The 16,305-nt window shown below is 36.9% G+C and overlaps 1 protein-coding gene across 1 annotated transcript in view; it reads left to right on the top strand.

The window, feature by feature from the left end:
* Nucleotides 1-15,726, top strand: part of EVI5 (ecotropic viral integration site 5) — an 87,731-nt gene extending 72,005 nt beyond the window's left edge. The window contains exon 20 of the mRNA XM_010582641.1: nucleotides 14,462-15,726. Coding sequence (XP_010580943.1) covers nucleotides 14,462-14,767 — 306 coding nt within the window. The 3' untranslated portion in view covers nucleotides 14,768-15,726. The remainder of the gene's footprint in view (nucleotides 1-14,461) is intronic.
* The last annotated feature ends 579 nt before the right edge of the window (nucleotides 15,727-16,305 follow it).

Here is a 16,305-nt window from a genome sequence, read left to right as displayed (position 1 = left end):
TGACTGCAGTGTGGGCACATCTTTAACTTTTAAAGCTATGAATAAGTTGTACATATCTTTGCATGATGGAGATAGGATTAACTATGGAAAGTGAATTCTAGTTAAAGTTCAACCTACTAGAACTTTTTTAAAAGTTCTCATCTGAAGACATTTATAGGGTGATGGCTAGCAGTGGATCAGATCAATGGACAAATGAGAATGAGAGAAGACCAGATTTATCAGCATTTGGGTATCTTGGAAACAGAAATAGGTAACATTTCTTTCATCAGAACTAAGGAGAGAATAGCAAATCCAAAAAGGCCTAGTACTCTTCCTATAAAATTTAAAATTAGATATAATGCTCTTCCACTCAGTCTCTTGCCAACTTATTTTTCCTCTCTTTCATCTGGAAGGAGTGTACTACTTGCTTTCCATGTAGTACAGGCAGATGTATATTTATCTCTTGGCAATTGTCATTTTACTTGCTTTCATAAAACCAGCTGATCTTTGTGGGATTTATTTCAGTCAATTTTTACATTGTTTTCACTTCATAGTTCTCACTAAAACTGTAATATTTGTTAAAAGTACTGTATTAACTGTTGCAAAGCACCTGATTCTCAATACAGACTAGAATCACATTAACATCTTCTAATAGTTTGTTTTACTAGACAAATGCTTTCAAAGTATGTGGCTCTCTATAAATGTTTTCTTACTTGATAAGAAATGTTGTCCCTGAAAGGAAATATGCTAGCTCTCAGATTTACAAAGTAAGCGTTTCAACTTGTGGTGGAAGTTTATAGCACAATAAATCATGTGCTTTTCTTTTACCATATCTTGCAAGCACAGTTGGACAAGAGACCATCAGATTTTTCCCTCCCCACAAGTAAAGTTCTTGCAAGGCTGCTGGACAGCTAAAAATGTAATTGCTTTACTAGTATGTGTCAAAGTTACAGAGCCTCTGTGCTGGCAGAGTCTGATTTAAGTGGTTGTGGTCAGTCTGAGGAACCTGTGATGTGATAAGATAGCGTTTGTGAAGTCATGTGGTTTGCAAACACCCAATCTAATGTAGCAGCTTTGTCTACACAGGATAGTTAAATATATACTGTATGCTTTAGAAAAGTGAATTGCTTTATTCCTTTAATTTAGCTTGTCCTTGAGAGTGAAAGATATTACACTGGCTTGGTAATACCAAGATTGTTACAGAAGTGTGAAACTGAACAGATTAGGAGTCTTAATTCTCCAATAACTGTCTTCAACTTAGTTACCCTGCCCTTAATAAAACAACCAGCTTTAGAAACCATCTGGCTTAACTAAGCAATCAACAGGCAGAAGCATTATCGCACAATGGAATCCCTGTATATTTTATGAACATCAGTTGTTCAATTAATTTTGAATGCGTGTTCATAGTGTAATTAACACAGACACGTTACACTTGCCCAAAAAGGTAGGATTGATTCCATAATGATGGTACTGTACTCCACAAATCTCTTGCCACAAACTCATCTTCATCTTTGCATCAGGTAAAGTCGATTCCTCTCCCTTCCCCCCAGTAACACCACCATCAACAAAATATCTTCCATATCTCATGAGTGAAAGAAACCTCTAGAAGTGAACAGTGTAATCAGGACAGTGATGTAGTCAGTCCTCAAACGGAATAGGTATGACTTTATTCACTTCAATAAGGGCAACAGTTTTAGGTATGAATCTTAACTGTTTCACTGCCACTACCGACAGATTCAGTGATAAAATAAATGAAGATTGGTGATTGTTCTCTTTACAAGCATTCCCCCCCCGCTTTTTTTTCCTGACTGTATCCTACTGTGTCAAAGCTCCAGATCTGTCTTGCTGAGCAATATACTAGTTCTTGATTGCAGCATTAGGGATGAATCAACTATACTAAGTCTCTGTTTAGAGTTTGTCTGGGTTGCCAAAGCAAGTAAAGCGATTATAGATAAAGTTAGTTCATTATCATGGCAATAATGCTCTTCTCTTGAGTGTTGAAGCTGCATGACCTGTCTGCTGTACTAATTAGAGCTATGTCAGGGTCTACCCTGTGTTTCTGCCTATAAATCAAGTTTTGGGGATAGAAAAGTGGAGGGATTGAGGTTCGACTGGTTTGAATTTATCTGAGTAGTTGTTCCTTGCAAAAAAATTTGTTAGCAACCATACACAGGTGCCATCTGTGTGAGAAACAAGCTCAGAAGAGCTATGTATTAGCTTGTAATATGTCTCTAAATTTACCTGAATATAAGCGGAGCGAACAGTGGAGATGTGGTGGAAACCCCTCCTAAAATTCTTTTATCACTCTCAGAACGGCGGCCAACACAGATGGAAGTAATTTCTGCAGTCAGAGGCAAAAACAAATGTTACTTAGTCCATTTAAAAATGCTGAGTTTAACTCCTGCTTTAAAAGGACAGAGTAAAAGTGCAAAATGATCATTTCCTGTAACTGTTGCCCATAATGGGTACGTTTTCGGTCTCTATCAGCCAGTACATTCTAGTTAATGCTTGAGGTTTCAGTAACTTTTGTATTTATAGATGCATGCTCTAGGGAGAAGGAGCATTGAGATTTAGGTAGTTCCTTGGCTATAATAATTGCAGTACATTCAGTGTGATCATGCTGCTGTTTTAAAATATTTTTGTTGCTGTGTCCTCACTCCGAATAAACACTTTCATTAGAACTTCTTGTAGGAAGAGTTTCTGGGAACTTTCCTTCCACCTACTAACTAGCTATTTATAGAAACTTCCCAGGGCTAAGCCATCTTAGAACTTTTTTTGGAATTGCATACAATCTCACTACAACAAACTTGTCAGATCTCAGAAAAATTCCCTCAATAGATAAAATCTGACTTATAGTTACCAAAGACTGATTTCTTTTGAAAATAGTTTAAAAGTTGGGTACTTCCTTAGCACTGTTTCTATTTGAATTGCATATTTGATACAGAACTTCAAAGTTTAATTTGATTACACGGCACTAGATCAAAACCAGATTCTTTAACCATACAGTGCAGTGATCAAAAAGTCATGACCTCCCATTGATAGCTTTATTGGTTTCCTGTTCTGATTCACTGGAAACCTTCTGGTCTGAACACTTGTTGCTAGTTTTAATCTTTGTCACGTTTACAATACGGCAGACTCATCTATGGTAAAACTGATATACAACATACATTTAACATCGTATTTCCTTTTGGCTCAAGTGCTCTTTAACTGATAATGTTGAAAAAACACTTTTTATAAAAACTTGTCAGGAAATGTAAGAGTACATTCAGAGCAATATGAAATAAATAGCAGGACAACTGGAGATGAGCTTTCTTTTAATGCATTAAAATTATTTCATAGATTTTATTTAAACTTCTTGACATCTATGGGGATTTTTCTAAAGCATTTTCTGTTACTGTGAGACTGAATATGACTTACAGAAGCTGGCAGTTTAAAACAGAGGCCAAATATTTAAGTGCTATTAAAAAAAAACAGAAGCCTGAAATGACTCAGTCTTGGAAATTTCTTGCTGCTCTTTTGCTTTTCACTTGTGACACACTGCAGTGGTTTGAACTCTGTCTAGTGATACGGTCAGCAAAGTTCATTTAAGATAAATCTTTCAGGTTGTATACCAGTGTATACCAGTTACTCTGGGTCATCCTTTTAAAAGTATGAGTTTCAAAAACAAAGGTAATTCTTTCCTTAAACAGGAGAATTCAGTAGTTAGTCACATACATGAGCTTGGATTCCAAAGAGTTAATAATGGTGAGTGGGCAGATTCATCTAATGTACTACCTCATGACTGTTGCTTTTAATCCCACTATAGATGGCCAAAAAAAAAACCAAAACAACAAACCCCTCTTAGTCTGGAGGCTCTTTGGGTTTTTATCTTTTAACAATAGCAGCCATATCGGTACAACCAAAAAAGCAGCCTAGATCTCTTTGGGTATATAATATTGTCATTCACTGCTGTTCTGGTTTGGGCCCACAATAGGCTTAACATGCCTGGAGTTTAATCCTTGCTCTGACTTCTGATCAGCTTCTCTTGTTGCCAGTTTCAAGGTATTTTGCTGCAATTGCTGTAACAAGTGGATAGAGCATACTGCAACTATATTAGATTGAATTCAATTTATGAACTGCAGAAACAGTTGTACTGTTTTGAGATAAGTGTGGATCAAGAAGTTCAGACACATAGGAGACCCTGGAGACAACTGGATATGGACAGATGCGGTCTTCCTACCATTAAGTTATACTGCAAATCAGCCTTCTTTAAGCCGTTCTGCCATACTGAACGTAATATAAAATTAATATTCTCTATGTACTTCTTTCTGTTTGTCCTAAAAACCCTAACAAATCAAATCAACTTTTTTCCAAGATTCATTCTATTACACTTGAAAATAAGGAGCCAAATACTCCACCAAGTCCTCTAAGAATTTTTGTCAACTGATTTTTATCTTGGTATGAGCATTATAAAATTGTTTGGGGAGCATACGAGGTAATGCTAGCAGGAAGCAAATACAGCTTGGAACTCATCTATAAAAAGCATAGTTAATTTTCTTTAGGAAACTATTTTATAGTTTATATTCTTTAAAATACTATTTTATAGAAACCACTAAACTTGCACTATTCTAGAATCATTAACTCTTACCAGGGTTTGTTGTTGATTGTGCAGGTTTCCCGTTTTAGTCATGCTAAACTCAGTCCTAAATAAATGGCCAAATGTGCTAAGGTGGGTCCTAGACAGTCTTGAGTATGCTGGAGGGCAGCTTGGCTCCTCCTACAGGGACTGGATAACAACTTCATTTCAGAGGTCATTGCTAGACTACCTAAAAATTGGCATTTTGTTTATCTGACTGGAACTTCTGCTGGGTGAAAATTTTTAGATGAGGAAATGAATTTCCACATTTAAAGGATATCAGAGACAAAACTTAGTCTTAAAAATAAATAAGCCTCTGTGATAAGTTAAATGTTTCATAGCGATTTATTAACTACTAAGCAAAGGAAGCAATTTTGCAAACAGATTTTGAAATGCTCTCACTGCGTGTTATTTGTAAGCATGATCAAGACATTTCCTGCTTTCTTAAGTCACAGTACTTAATGCACTGGATTTTTTTAAACAGCAATTTCAGTTTGCTTGATTTTGCTTAACTAGTCTAATTTCTTAAATTAGACTCTGATTAGAATCTTGAGTACTGCCTTTCAAACATTGCTTTTGGTGGTGGGGGGAAGGCAAAGGCAAAGACAAATCATAAAGCAATGTAATGGTGATTCCAATCTGCTAAACCCCAAATTTATGTCAAACCCCCACCCTTAACACTTCAGGCTAACTTTAATATTTGTGGATTAGGTGAAATACAAGGGGGAAAAGTATTTTTGTCCATGTTAGTGTTGTAGTAAAACTTCCCTGAAATAGCTTTCCAGAGTTTTTAATGTATTCACTTTCCTCCTTATGTCCATGACTCTTCAACAACCCATTAGAATGTGTTGAACAACTTGATTTCAATAAAATCTTGCTAACTTGCTGGTTTTTTTTCAATTTTGACGCAAAATTAAATCTCAGGGAAAGGAGCAGCAAAGAGAACAGCATAGTAACACTTCCGATTTGAGAATATGATTGTCTATTGTATCGATTTCAAAATTAGTTAGATCTTAAGCTGAAGCGGAACATCTTTAGGAAATCTGAGAAGACTCAAAGTTGTGCTGGAAGAGTTTTAATATTAGTATTTTTAAATTAAAAAGAAAAAAAAAGAAGACAACTATGTGAAAGCAATAAATGAAGATGTAACTTATTTCCTGAATTTCTCTACTAAGGATATCTCTGATTGTTGCAGATATCTTACATGTCTGCCTCACAGTGAAAGGAAAAGAAGGCTCATTGTGATTTTTCTCCTCCCTGCCCCCCTTCTTTCTTTTTTTTTTTAATACATATTCCTTGCATATCTTTTGAGGTCTACAAGATGTATTCTAATTCAGTTTTTAGATCTCTAGAGGTAGATATGGCATGGGAGAATCCAAAATGGCTTTGGTAAGAGATGTGGGGATGGCCATCTCTGCAGTTTTTCATATGGATTTCAGGGAGGAGAAGCCCATGCAGTCCCTCTCGACTGTTATCTTTCAAACAGTGAGTCCATGGTATTAGGGCCTCTTCCTCAAGAGGGAAAACAGTGATCAGGTAATGGGAGCAAGCAGAGTAAATGGGAGTTCCTGGATTCAGCGTCTGGTTGGTTTGGACTTCTTGAATCATCAGCAATTTCCAGGAATGACACTTGACTGGCATTGCTCATGTCTGTTACAAGTTAATAATCCTAATTATGGCTGCATTTATAGCTATGGCTTTAGAAAAAAAAACTTAATGTTAACTGAAGTGAAACAGGAAACTCGCTGACACTGAAATAAAAGCCACAGCTTTAAGCTTTGTCCTAATACAGTTACAATGATAACACATTTCTAATTAAACATATCTTTTTCAAATTTATTTTTAAATTTGTTAGAGAATGTGGCGCTGTTTCTAAACAAAGAATGCTGTAGTATTATATGCAGTATGTGTTGTGGAGTTATTTTACACATCATCTTATTTTACGTGTAATCTTGAGAGCCATACAAGTTGTCAGGAAGCTCTCAAAAGACTATCCTCTGTCTTTTGCATGTGATCCACATGTTTTGGTAAAAATTGTCTCATGCTTGAGGAAAATTAAGAATGTCTTTAAAGTTGGTTTGGTTTAGCATTAAACTTCTTTATTGCAGGATATATTAAACCATACTTAAGTTTTTTTTAAATCTCAAGACTTTTCAAAGATCAATAAGCAATGGCTTTTGTTAAAATGCTGTGATGCAGTTCTGTCACAATGCATGCCGAGCAGTCCCTTTCATATAAGGAAGCTGATTCTGTTAGGGAACTTTAGAAACCTGATTTGCATTGTAGCTGTACAGCCATTAAACTTGCTAAGAATTCTTTTAGATGATGGATTGCTAATATTAGTTTCTGCAACTATTTGTTTAGCTCATGATGTCTTCATTTGTGCAGTATTCATGTTGCGATGGTTTCAGTATGAATGTGGCTTACTGTGGAAGTACAACCATATATTTAAAAATGGGCTTCAGAGAGCTTAAGATATCTAAGGAGTTGCTTGTGTTCATGGAAGTGGAAAAGTAGCATGAAAAGGCCTGCAACCTTAACGTTGTTCATTCTTTTTGTGTGCATGTGCAGAAATCCTTCTGCATTGTAGTACCTACTGGACATAATATTTGTCTGGACTGATATTTGTCTCCCAAATGACAACGTATTTTTTATTAATTCAGTCTGAGATGCTGCAGCTACTTCATTTTCTGAGATAAATGTTTTTCCAAAAGAAGTTATTGGGAGCTTTTTTAAAGAAGTGATAGTGTACTAGTATATGCCTTAAACTGGAGTCATCTCATCACAATGGGAGAGAGCAGTAAGTAGCAGTCAGCTGTTGACTGCTGTATGATGAGGGAATCTCATTAGATGCTGTGGACCATTGGTCTCAGGAATTTTTAAGAACTCAAATTGCTTTTATTCATGTTAAATGTTATTATAATTTAATAGATAATAACTGATATTTTTAATTGGCTTGTAATTAGATTTTGACTTCTAAATCTCTCTTTTTCATATTGCCAAGTTGACAATATTTTTCTGAATTATAGGACGGGTATTTGAAAATGCTTATGAGTTGCTTCTCTTCAGCTAAATGTGGTTAGATCATATTTTCAGCAACATTCTAGTTTTCTTTTGAATCATGTTTGGTTTTTAAGCAGGAAATCTTACAAAGACTTCCTACTGTTACTAAGGTGGAGACAAATAAAGAGGGAACTCTGATTTTTAGATTCCTCTTGCTATAAGTACTGAGAATTCAGTATCTTTATTCTTTAAATAAAAATTTAACATACTGCCTTCTGCCAAAACCAATTTCATTCACCCAAGGCAGTGGTCATATTTTTGTCATATTTTGATCTCACTTGTGTATTGGTTGCTTATCCTGCTGTGAGTAGATTGAATGTTTATTGACAACCTTTTTAAAGCTCTTGTTTACTACTTCAGAATTGAGTAAATTTCAAGAATCAGTTACTGAAGCCTTTTAAAGGGAGCAGAAAGTAGCATTTTTTACTTCTTTCCACCACTGAATTCCTAGCTTTAAAAAAAACCTCACACGTTACAACATAAAGATGCCTCCCAGAGCTTAAGTAGAATTCTCTTTCACGAAGTCACACTTGAAAATTTTACTTATGTTCCCTATTTAAAAAACAAAGGGGCTTAGAAATATAAATTGCTTGGAACTGACTAGCTCCCTTCAAACTATTCTATGATTTAACATGGAAGAACTTTTGAAATGTACTGAAACTTCTAAATTTCTCTTTACTGTCTCTCCTTCATGCCTGGCTTGATGAGGCAGTCAGCATCAGGTAAGAAAGTTTATTCTGAGGATCTGATTGTTAGACTTTTTTCAGCTCTTCTGAATTTGTGAAAGTACACTGTTACCTGTTAAGAGTATGTACAATTAATGTCTTTTCACGTGTTGACTAGTAGGATATACAGTTTGTTTTTAAAATGCTGAATTCTTTAGGTACAAGAAGGTACATAAATGCAAACATTATTATTAAGATTCTGTTCTTGATTCAGCTGGCTTTTGAAGGGATAATGATGACGTACATTTTGGTCACATAATGTTATTAACCCTTTGAAATGTCCTGAAGATCACATGAATGTGCTGTGGTGAAAACTGGGTTGAAGCTGCGGTCATCTAGACAATGCGACCTGGATTTGAGAATTAAAAGCAAAACATGTGGGTTTACCAGACTGGGTTTTTTTACAGATGTGATCAGACTTGAGATTCTTGCAAAACTGAAGCAGTAAGAAACAGCCAAGGTTCATTTGAATGTCACTTGTTGGGATGACAGAGGTCTAGTTCCCCTCACATGAAGGAGGGCCAGACCCAAAACTGAAGGGCTTTAACCAATACTGGCTCTTTGTACAAAAGAGAACCGAAGTGACAGACCCTGGGGTGTAAGTCCATACTCTGCTCAACATGGCTGCAAGAAAAAAGGCTGTTCTTTTTCCTTCAGGTGGACTGATAAGGGTAGAGTAGAACTAGGGTTTAGAGGGAGGGTAGGGAGGTGTTTGGGTTGGGTCAGCGTGCCCCCCCCGCTCCAAGTCCTTAGTCAGATTTCCCATTATCTTGATATGCTTGGCTACACGAATGACAAGATCTTGGCATAATGCTTTACTTCCTACTTCAAGCTCTTTTTCCATGTTCAAATAAAACACTGATGGCAAGAATCTCAAGAAGTCGCTCTTAAAAAGGTGACAGATAAGCTTCAGTATGAATAAGGTAATTAATCAACTGCAAAATCTAAGCCATACCTACATGATGGCAAATACAGAATTGGTAGTTACAAATCAGGAAAGATATTTCTGAGTTGTTGCTGAGAGTCCTCTGACACCATTGGCTTAGTGTGCAGCTGCAGCCAAAACAGACAAGACAATCTTGGGCCTCAGTAGGAAGTAAACCAAAATGAAGTGGTTTATATTGCCACTACAAAACCTTGGTGGAGGGCTGGTCTCTATACCTCAAGATGGATGTAGAGAGTTTAAAGAAGGGTCTGTAGGGAGGTTAAAGGCCAACTAAAATGATCAGTGGTCTTGAGCACTGCCTGTTCATGAGAGGCTAAAAAGGCTTGGGACTAGTTTGTTTTAGAGAGAAGGCTGAGGGAGGTGTTGTTATGTAAGTTTCAGAATCATGACTGCAGAACTGCTTTTCACCACCTGTTCCTGCATTACTAGAATTTGGGAGCAATTCCTGAAACAAGTAGGAGGTTAGTTTAAAACAAAAGAATTTCTGGAACTTACTGCCACAGGAAGCTGTGGAGGTAGACAGCAAATAAATCATCAGTCATGGACAACTGATCTATAAATGGATGCTGAAATAGCTAGGAAGAGATGTACTCTCATATCTGCTACAACAGTTTCTGGACAAGTGAGTGGGGGCTTGGGAATATGAAGGGAATGGACTGCAAAAATTGGTCATATTCACATGCTTTCCCTTAAAAACAAAACAACATGAAAGTCCTGTTGTCACCATTGGAGACAGAGTATTAGGCTGATGGACCATTGCCCTGAGCCAGTAGGATAGTTCTTATGTTCCCATCTTGAAAAAAAGATACTGCTTTTCTATTAGAAGTGCAGAGCCTCACTTGCTAGACTGTAAAGTTATGTGAGAGCACAAAACTTTTCATTTTAAGAAACCTCTATATTAGAGCCTTAAGCTGCCATTAGCCACTGGTATCTAATTGTATTGGAGCACATGCTGTCTACAAGTTGTTCCAAATGCTTTGAGAAGCCTTGCAAAGCCTTTCTGCTGCAACAGAAATGGCAGATAATAAGGCTTCTTCAGAAGTGCTCCTGAACAAATATTAGATTGGAGTGCCCCTGAAGTATCTTCAGCTCTGAAAATATACAAAACTGAAAATAGTGCACAGCTGTTACCAACCTATTCTGCTGGATACTTTTAATTTCTTGAAGATTAGTTGCTTTCATCAACGTTCATGTTTAAAAAAAAAAAATTAAGGTGCAAATCAGGTTCTACCTTCAATTGAAAAACAACTTGTTTTAAGTATTTTCAAGATTAAAGTGACAGATTTCTAATTGTAAAATAAAAATAACATGCTGTTGAATACTAGGTTTTGTGATAAATTAATGTACCAACATTTAATGTAAAGGCATTTGGATTCAAATGACAGCATTTACATTTTTAAATACAGTAAATTTGGCAGGTACAAAGTATTTCAATTTCTTAAATTCAAAATGGCTGCTATAAGAACTGTAAGATGCATCCCACTGCCCATGCTTTTCACACATCTCACTGAATTGTAAGCTATCTTTCAGGTTGGAGGGGACCTTGGGAGGCCTCTAGTCCAACTGCCTGCTCAAAACAGGATCAATGCTGAATTCAAAGCAGGTTGCTTAGGGCTTTATCAGTTGGGTGTTGAAACCCACTGAGGATGGAGAGTCCCCAGTCTCTGAACAACCTGTTCTAATTCTTAACTAGCCTTGTAGCAATTATTTTCCCTTCATAGTCAAACACAACCTTGTGTTTTGTGTCATGATCAATGTCTCTTTTCCCACCATGCACTTCAGTAAAGAACCAGTTTTCTGCTATCTTAAGGCATAAGCTCCTGCCCCTTAACTGTCTTGGTGCCTCTCCACTAAACCTATGCATGAATATCTTGTACTGAGGAAGGAGTGAGGTAGCAAGTGCAGAATAGGACAGATGCAGTCTAACAAGTGCCAGATAAGAATTGGTTCCCATGATGTACTGTCTATGCCCTTGTCAATACAGCCTAGCATGCTGTTAGCCTTCGTCACTGTTCGGGGACACTGCTGATTAATGTTTAGCCTCCTGTGTGTCAGGACCCCCATGTCCTCTTCATCAGTGTTGCTATCCAGCCTGTCAGTCCCCATAATACAAATTCTATGCTACGGTGTTTGTCTGTGCTTCTGGCTGAGACGGCCATTTTTCAAGCAGACAGAGAAGTTATGGAACTATATGGCCATCGATAGACTTGTGGCATATATTCTCTACGGTACATTCATGTTTCTTCCTAGCAGTCTGGTCCCCTTGGATGTGAGGAGTACTTGAGAAAAAGGGCAGGCAAGTGTAAAGCTGCAGAGTTTCCAGAACGTCACAGATTGTGTGTCCTTTCACTAGAATAACAAAAAATAACACACTTTTTTTCTCAGACTCACTTTAGGAATTGGCAAAGGCTGTGTCTATTCATGATTTTTTCACTAACAGCATTTTCCACAGACTCTCATTTGGTGTTTGGAAAGGCTACTGCCTAAAACCATGAAGCCATGATTTTTGTCATGTCACCTAAATACATTCATGTAAAGGTATCATGTTGGAAGTCTTCAGGAAAACAGTTGAGGTCATTGGCTTGGCTTTCTGAATGTTCAAAACAACTAACATTGAGTATCAGCTTTATAATTCCAGGTGAACCAATGGCTTAACTGTGCAGACCTAAAAGCATATAATTTCTTACTCTAATATGAAATTTGTAGTCACTTGTACAGCAGAGCATTTTTTTTTTGTGGTGAGGGTGGAGAGAAATTGTTGGGTTTCATTTTGTTTTTCTGTGTTTTATTTTCTTAGTGACTAAAATTGATAGCTGTTTTGGAAACTTCATGTGGTAGCTAATCTGACCGTATTGCAGGATATTTTTAGGGATAATATTTCTAAATACAAGAATCTCTGTATGAGGCTTTCTGTATCTAGGTATATAAGCTAGTAAAAATTATTTATTCCAGATACACATTACTGTCCAGTATTAAATATTTGGCATAAGCTGATTTTGCTTACATCATGAATTATGCTGTGAAAGTATGGAACTTTTAGTTTTGCTTGCCTTTACACAAGCAAGTTTCACATGAAACAACTGCAGCCTATGTGTATGTGAAGAAAATGCAAAAAACTAACATTACTATGTGTAGTTATAAGCAAGGTTTAGATCTCCAGCACATACCCATATTTGTAACAGAGATGTTTTGATATACATTAAAAGCTGGAGCTTTTATATGCTGTTAACATCTGACTTGATGGCTTCTAGCATGATTATGACTTGTGATCTTTTTTCCAACCCCTTTTTTATTCTCATCTTTTGCGCAAGCCCATGGAAAGTACAGAGATTCCTTCTTCCCCAAATGGACACGTAAAGTCTTCTGTTGGTTTCAATAGCAAGGACCTACATGCACCTTTTATTTATCAAAGTGAATATTGCTTCATATTTCTGAAATGTCTCTGTTACTGTGAAAAGTGGCTTAGAAAATAGCACTTGGTGCATCTTCCTTTTTAAGCTTCCAGAGTGACATTAGGAAGTTTCTGTAATGCATTTTTAATGTTTTTCTGCATCCTTAGGATTTTTTTTCTTAATACTCTTTGACCGTCAAACTGATCCTGAGGTAGTTGCTACTAAAAGCTAGCAAAAGTGAAATTCTAAAAAAATAACTTTGGGAATGTCTTCCATGAGTTCCAGTTATTTTTGCTAAATTAACAGGGGACTTGCCACACTTCAGAGCTTTAGGTTTTACTTTTGAATAACTTGAATACATGGTTGTAATAGTTTATCACTCCACAGTGCATTTTGAGTTAAAATGTTGTCGTATCTGTCCATGGTCTGACAATCATTTTTGTCTTGTTTGATTTTCTCTTAAAATTGAAACTGCAATCTATTTATGCCATACAAAGAGAAGTTTCTCTCATACTTCTTAATCTGAAATCTCATTGGGTCTAAACTAGATAATGAAAAGACACTTGATCTTGCAGTGTAGACAGAACTAAGAATATTCTCTGTTTTTTAATGTGGCTGTGTGAAACTGGCAGTGTTCACTTGGGAGCCTGCTCTTTGGGATTGGGGAGAGCTTTTCTCACGTGAGAAGTTAGGTGATAAGGGAGAGAATGGAGCTGTAAAAGTAAGATGTGAAGGCCAAAAGTGCTGTCAAAACAAATAAGCCACTCTAGAAAACTAACCATAAACCATCCTCATGGGGATATTAAAGATGCAGTAAATAGCCTGGAGGAATCTGTCATTAGTGATTCTAGGTACCTTGATTATTAAGCCTTAAAACTGAAATACTCTGGGAGTGTGTCATGGTTTAACCCCAGCTGGCAACTAAGCACCACACAACCACTTGCTCACTCCCCCCACAGCGGGATAAGGGAGAGAATTGGAAGAGTAAAAGTGAGAAAACTCGTGGGTTGAGATAAAGATTAATAGGGAAAGCAGAAGCCACACACACAAGCAAAGCAAGTAATTCATTCACTACTTCCCATTGGCAGACAGGTCTTCAGCCATCTCCAGCAAAGCAGGGCTTGGGCTCCATCATGTGTAATGGTTACTTGGGAAGACAAACACCCTAACTCCAAATGTCCCCCTGCCTCCTTCTTCTTCCTCCAGCTTTATATGCTGAGCATGACATCATATGATATGGAATATCCCTTTGGTCAGTTGGGATCAGCTGTCTCAACTGTGTCCCCTCCCAATATTTTGTGCACCACCAGGCTACTCACTGGTGGGGCGGTGTGAGAAGCAGAAAAGGCCCTGACTCTGTGTAAGCACTGCTTAGCAATAATTAAAACATCCCTGTATTATCAACACTGTTTTCATCACAAATCCAAAACATAGGCCCGTGCTAGCTACTATGAAGAAAATTAACTCTAAACCAGCACAGGGTGTAAGGAGAATTTTGGAAAATTCCAAGTACTATTTCAGATGTTCTTTCATGGTCTCTGCTTGGGCAGCCAGAAGTGAGAAGTCACTTTGTTCTGATTCCAGCTGAGTTTTGAAGTGATCATCAAATGTGCTACTTCTAGATCTAGCATTTAATTTAATTCAGTAGGAGTTCAATCAGACATTTCTTGGAAATGTGGGGGTTTTTTACTGCTGGACTCTTCAGGTCTGATTAATTGTTAATTTCTGCTTTTTCTAACAGATCAAATGTCTAAAAGGCCAGAGAGACTTCTCAGACCAACCCACTTTTGATGGGATTCACATTGTCAACCATTTCACAGGAGATGATGAATCATTTCATTCTTCTGATGAAGATTTTATAACTAACTCCATACAGGAGAGTGGGGTGAACTTTCATCTACACAGGAGGACTGGTCAGATGGCTTTGGATCACACAGTTGTAGACAGCAGTGACAGTGATACCGAGGAAAGTGCCCTTCAGACCGGGAATTCAGACAAGATGGTTTCCAAGCAGAGAAGAATGGAATCTTACTCTACTACTGTGTGATTATCACTGTGACTAGCATTGAAGACTTTTGTATTTAAGGGTGAAATTGTCAGGTAACTGAAACTATCCAGCAGTTGGTTTAGGTTACTATTGGATCTGGTCTGGCCTGTGACAAATACATACATGTACTGTCTATCTTCCTTCTCTCTTTGCCAAATCTTGCTGATGACATACCATTGCCATAAAACAGGCTGGGAAGAAGTTGATGGGTGACAGTTGTGACAGTATTACTGAATGTTCCTTGGTTTAGAAACTGCAAATATATAATTTCTTTAATGCATAAGAACCATTTTTGCCGTTCACAAACACAGGGATTATTTTCCTCAAAAGAAATTGCTCTTGTGCAATATTTTACGCTCTGAACAAATGTGTATATTTTACATTGTTATCCATTTGTGATCAAGATGGAACCTAGTAAACCATCTGATCATGACACATATATATATAATTATCTTATGCTTCTCAGTTACTTTTGTTTTTACTGAAGTTATTGGATACCCACAGAAGGCTTGAAAGAGGAGCCTTTATCTGTGCTACTTTATATATACAAATAATGGTCACTAATGTCATAAAGGTGTTTTTCACCATTTTCACTTAAATCTATGTGCATCTGCTTTAATGTTGCTAAGTAATACCTGGTCTGAATATATTAATTACAATAATGTTTATTTTGTACATATTTATATATCTACACCAAGCTGAAAATGTACATGACACCATTTTATATGAGGAATGTAAATGTTGCAATATTACTGTCTCTGGTATTCTAACAGGAAAATGAATTCTGTATATACATCCTAGAAATGAATTACTAAAAGGCAAAACACTAACTTTACATTAAGTTTCAGCCTAGCTACACTAACAGGTTCATGTCAGAAGTGCTTGTTCAAAACACTATTGACTGAAATCTTTTACCTTCATATATATGTAATGAAAATAAATTTTTCATGATTTAACAAGGTTGCAGCATTTACTGTTTAGTCACTTCTAAGCTACAGCCCTTGGTTACTGCATAGTTGTTACTGCATAGTTACTTGCTGGCTCTAGATTAGAGTGGTAGTTCAAATAAGGTGAAAAATTATTCATGTCTTACAGTTAGTTCTAATGAAAGCATGGTCAGTCAGTAAAAATATATAAGCTCAGTCTTCTTCCAGTTTTACATTGCAGAGCTATCTAGGAAATAAGCTATTGGTCCTGTCACCAAATAGCTGTGATGCACCACAGCAGTAAGAGCTGAGCTGAGCATTCTGCTTTCACACTCCTGAAAAATTGAGATCCAGTAAAATGGCCCTAGCTTCTTGAACAGAGCAAGATACTCTATTATTGTCATGTGAACACTCACTTGCCGTCTCAGACACATTCTAGTCAAGAATATTAATAGCTGCTGTTATTGCCATCTTACATAATTAAACAATCCTTTAAGACTTCTTTTCTAGCAATGTTTGCAGCTGTTCTATTAATAAAAAAAGAAGCCATGCATAAGTTGGTACTGATAGTCAGCACATGTGTTAACCATCTTGCTACCCATGAGAGGCAGT

Source organism: Haliaeetus leucocephalus, unplaced genomic scaffold (assembly GCF_000737465.1).
Source record: "Haliaeetus leucocephalus isolate CR32 unplaced genomic scaffold, Haliaeetus_leucocephalus-4.0 Scaffold848, whole genome shotgun sequence".
Classification (NCBI taxonomy): Eukaryota; Metazoa; Chordata; class Aves; order Accipitriformes; family Accipitridae; genus Haliaeetus; species Haliaeetus leucocephalus.
Note: the sequence above shows the minus strand (reverse complement) of the source record. Positions and strands in the feature narration are given on the sequence as shown.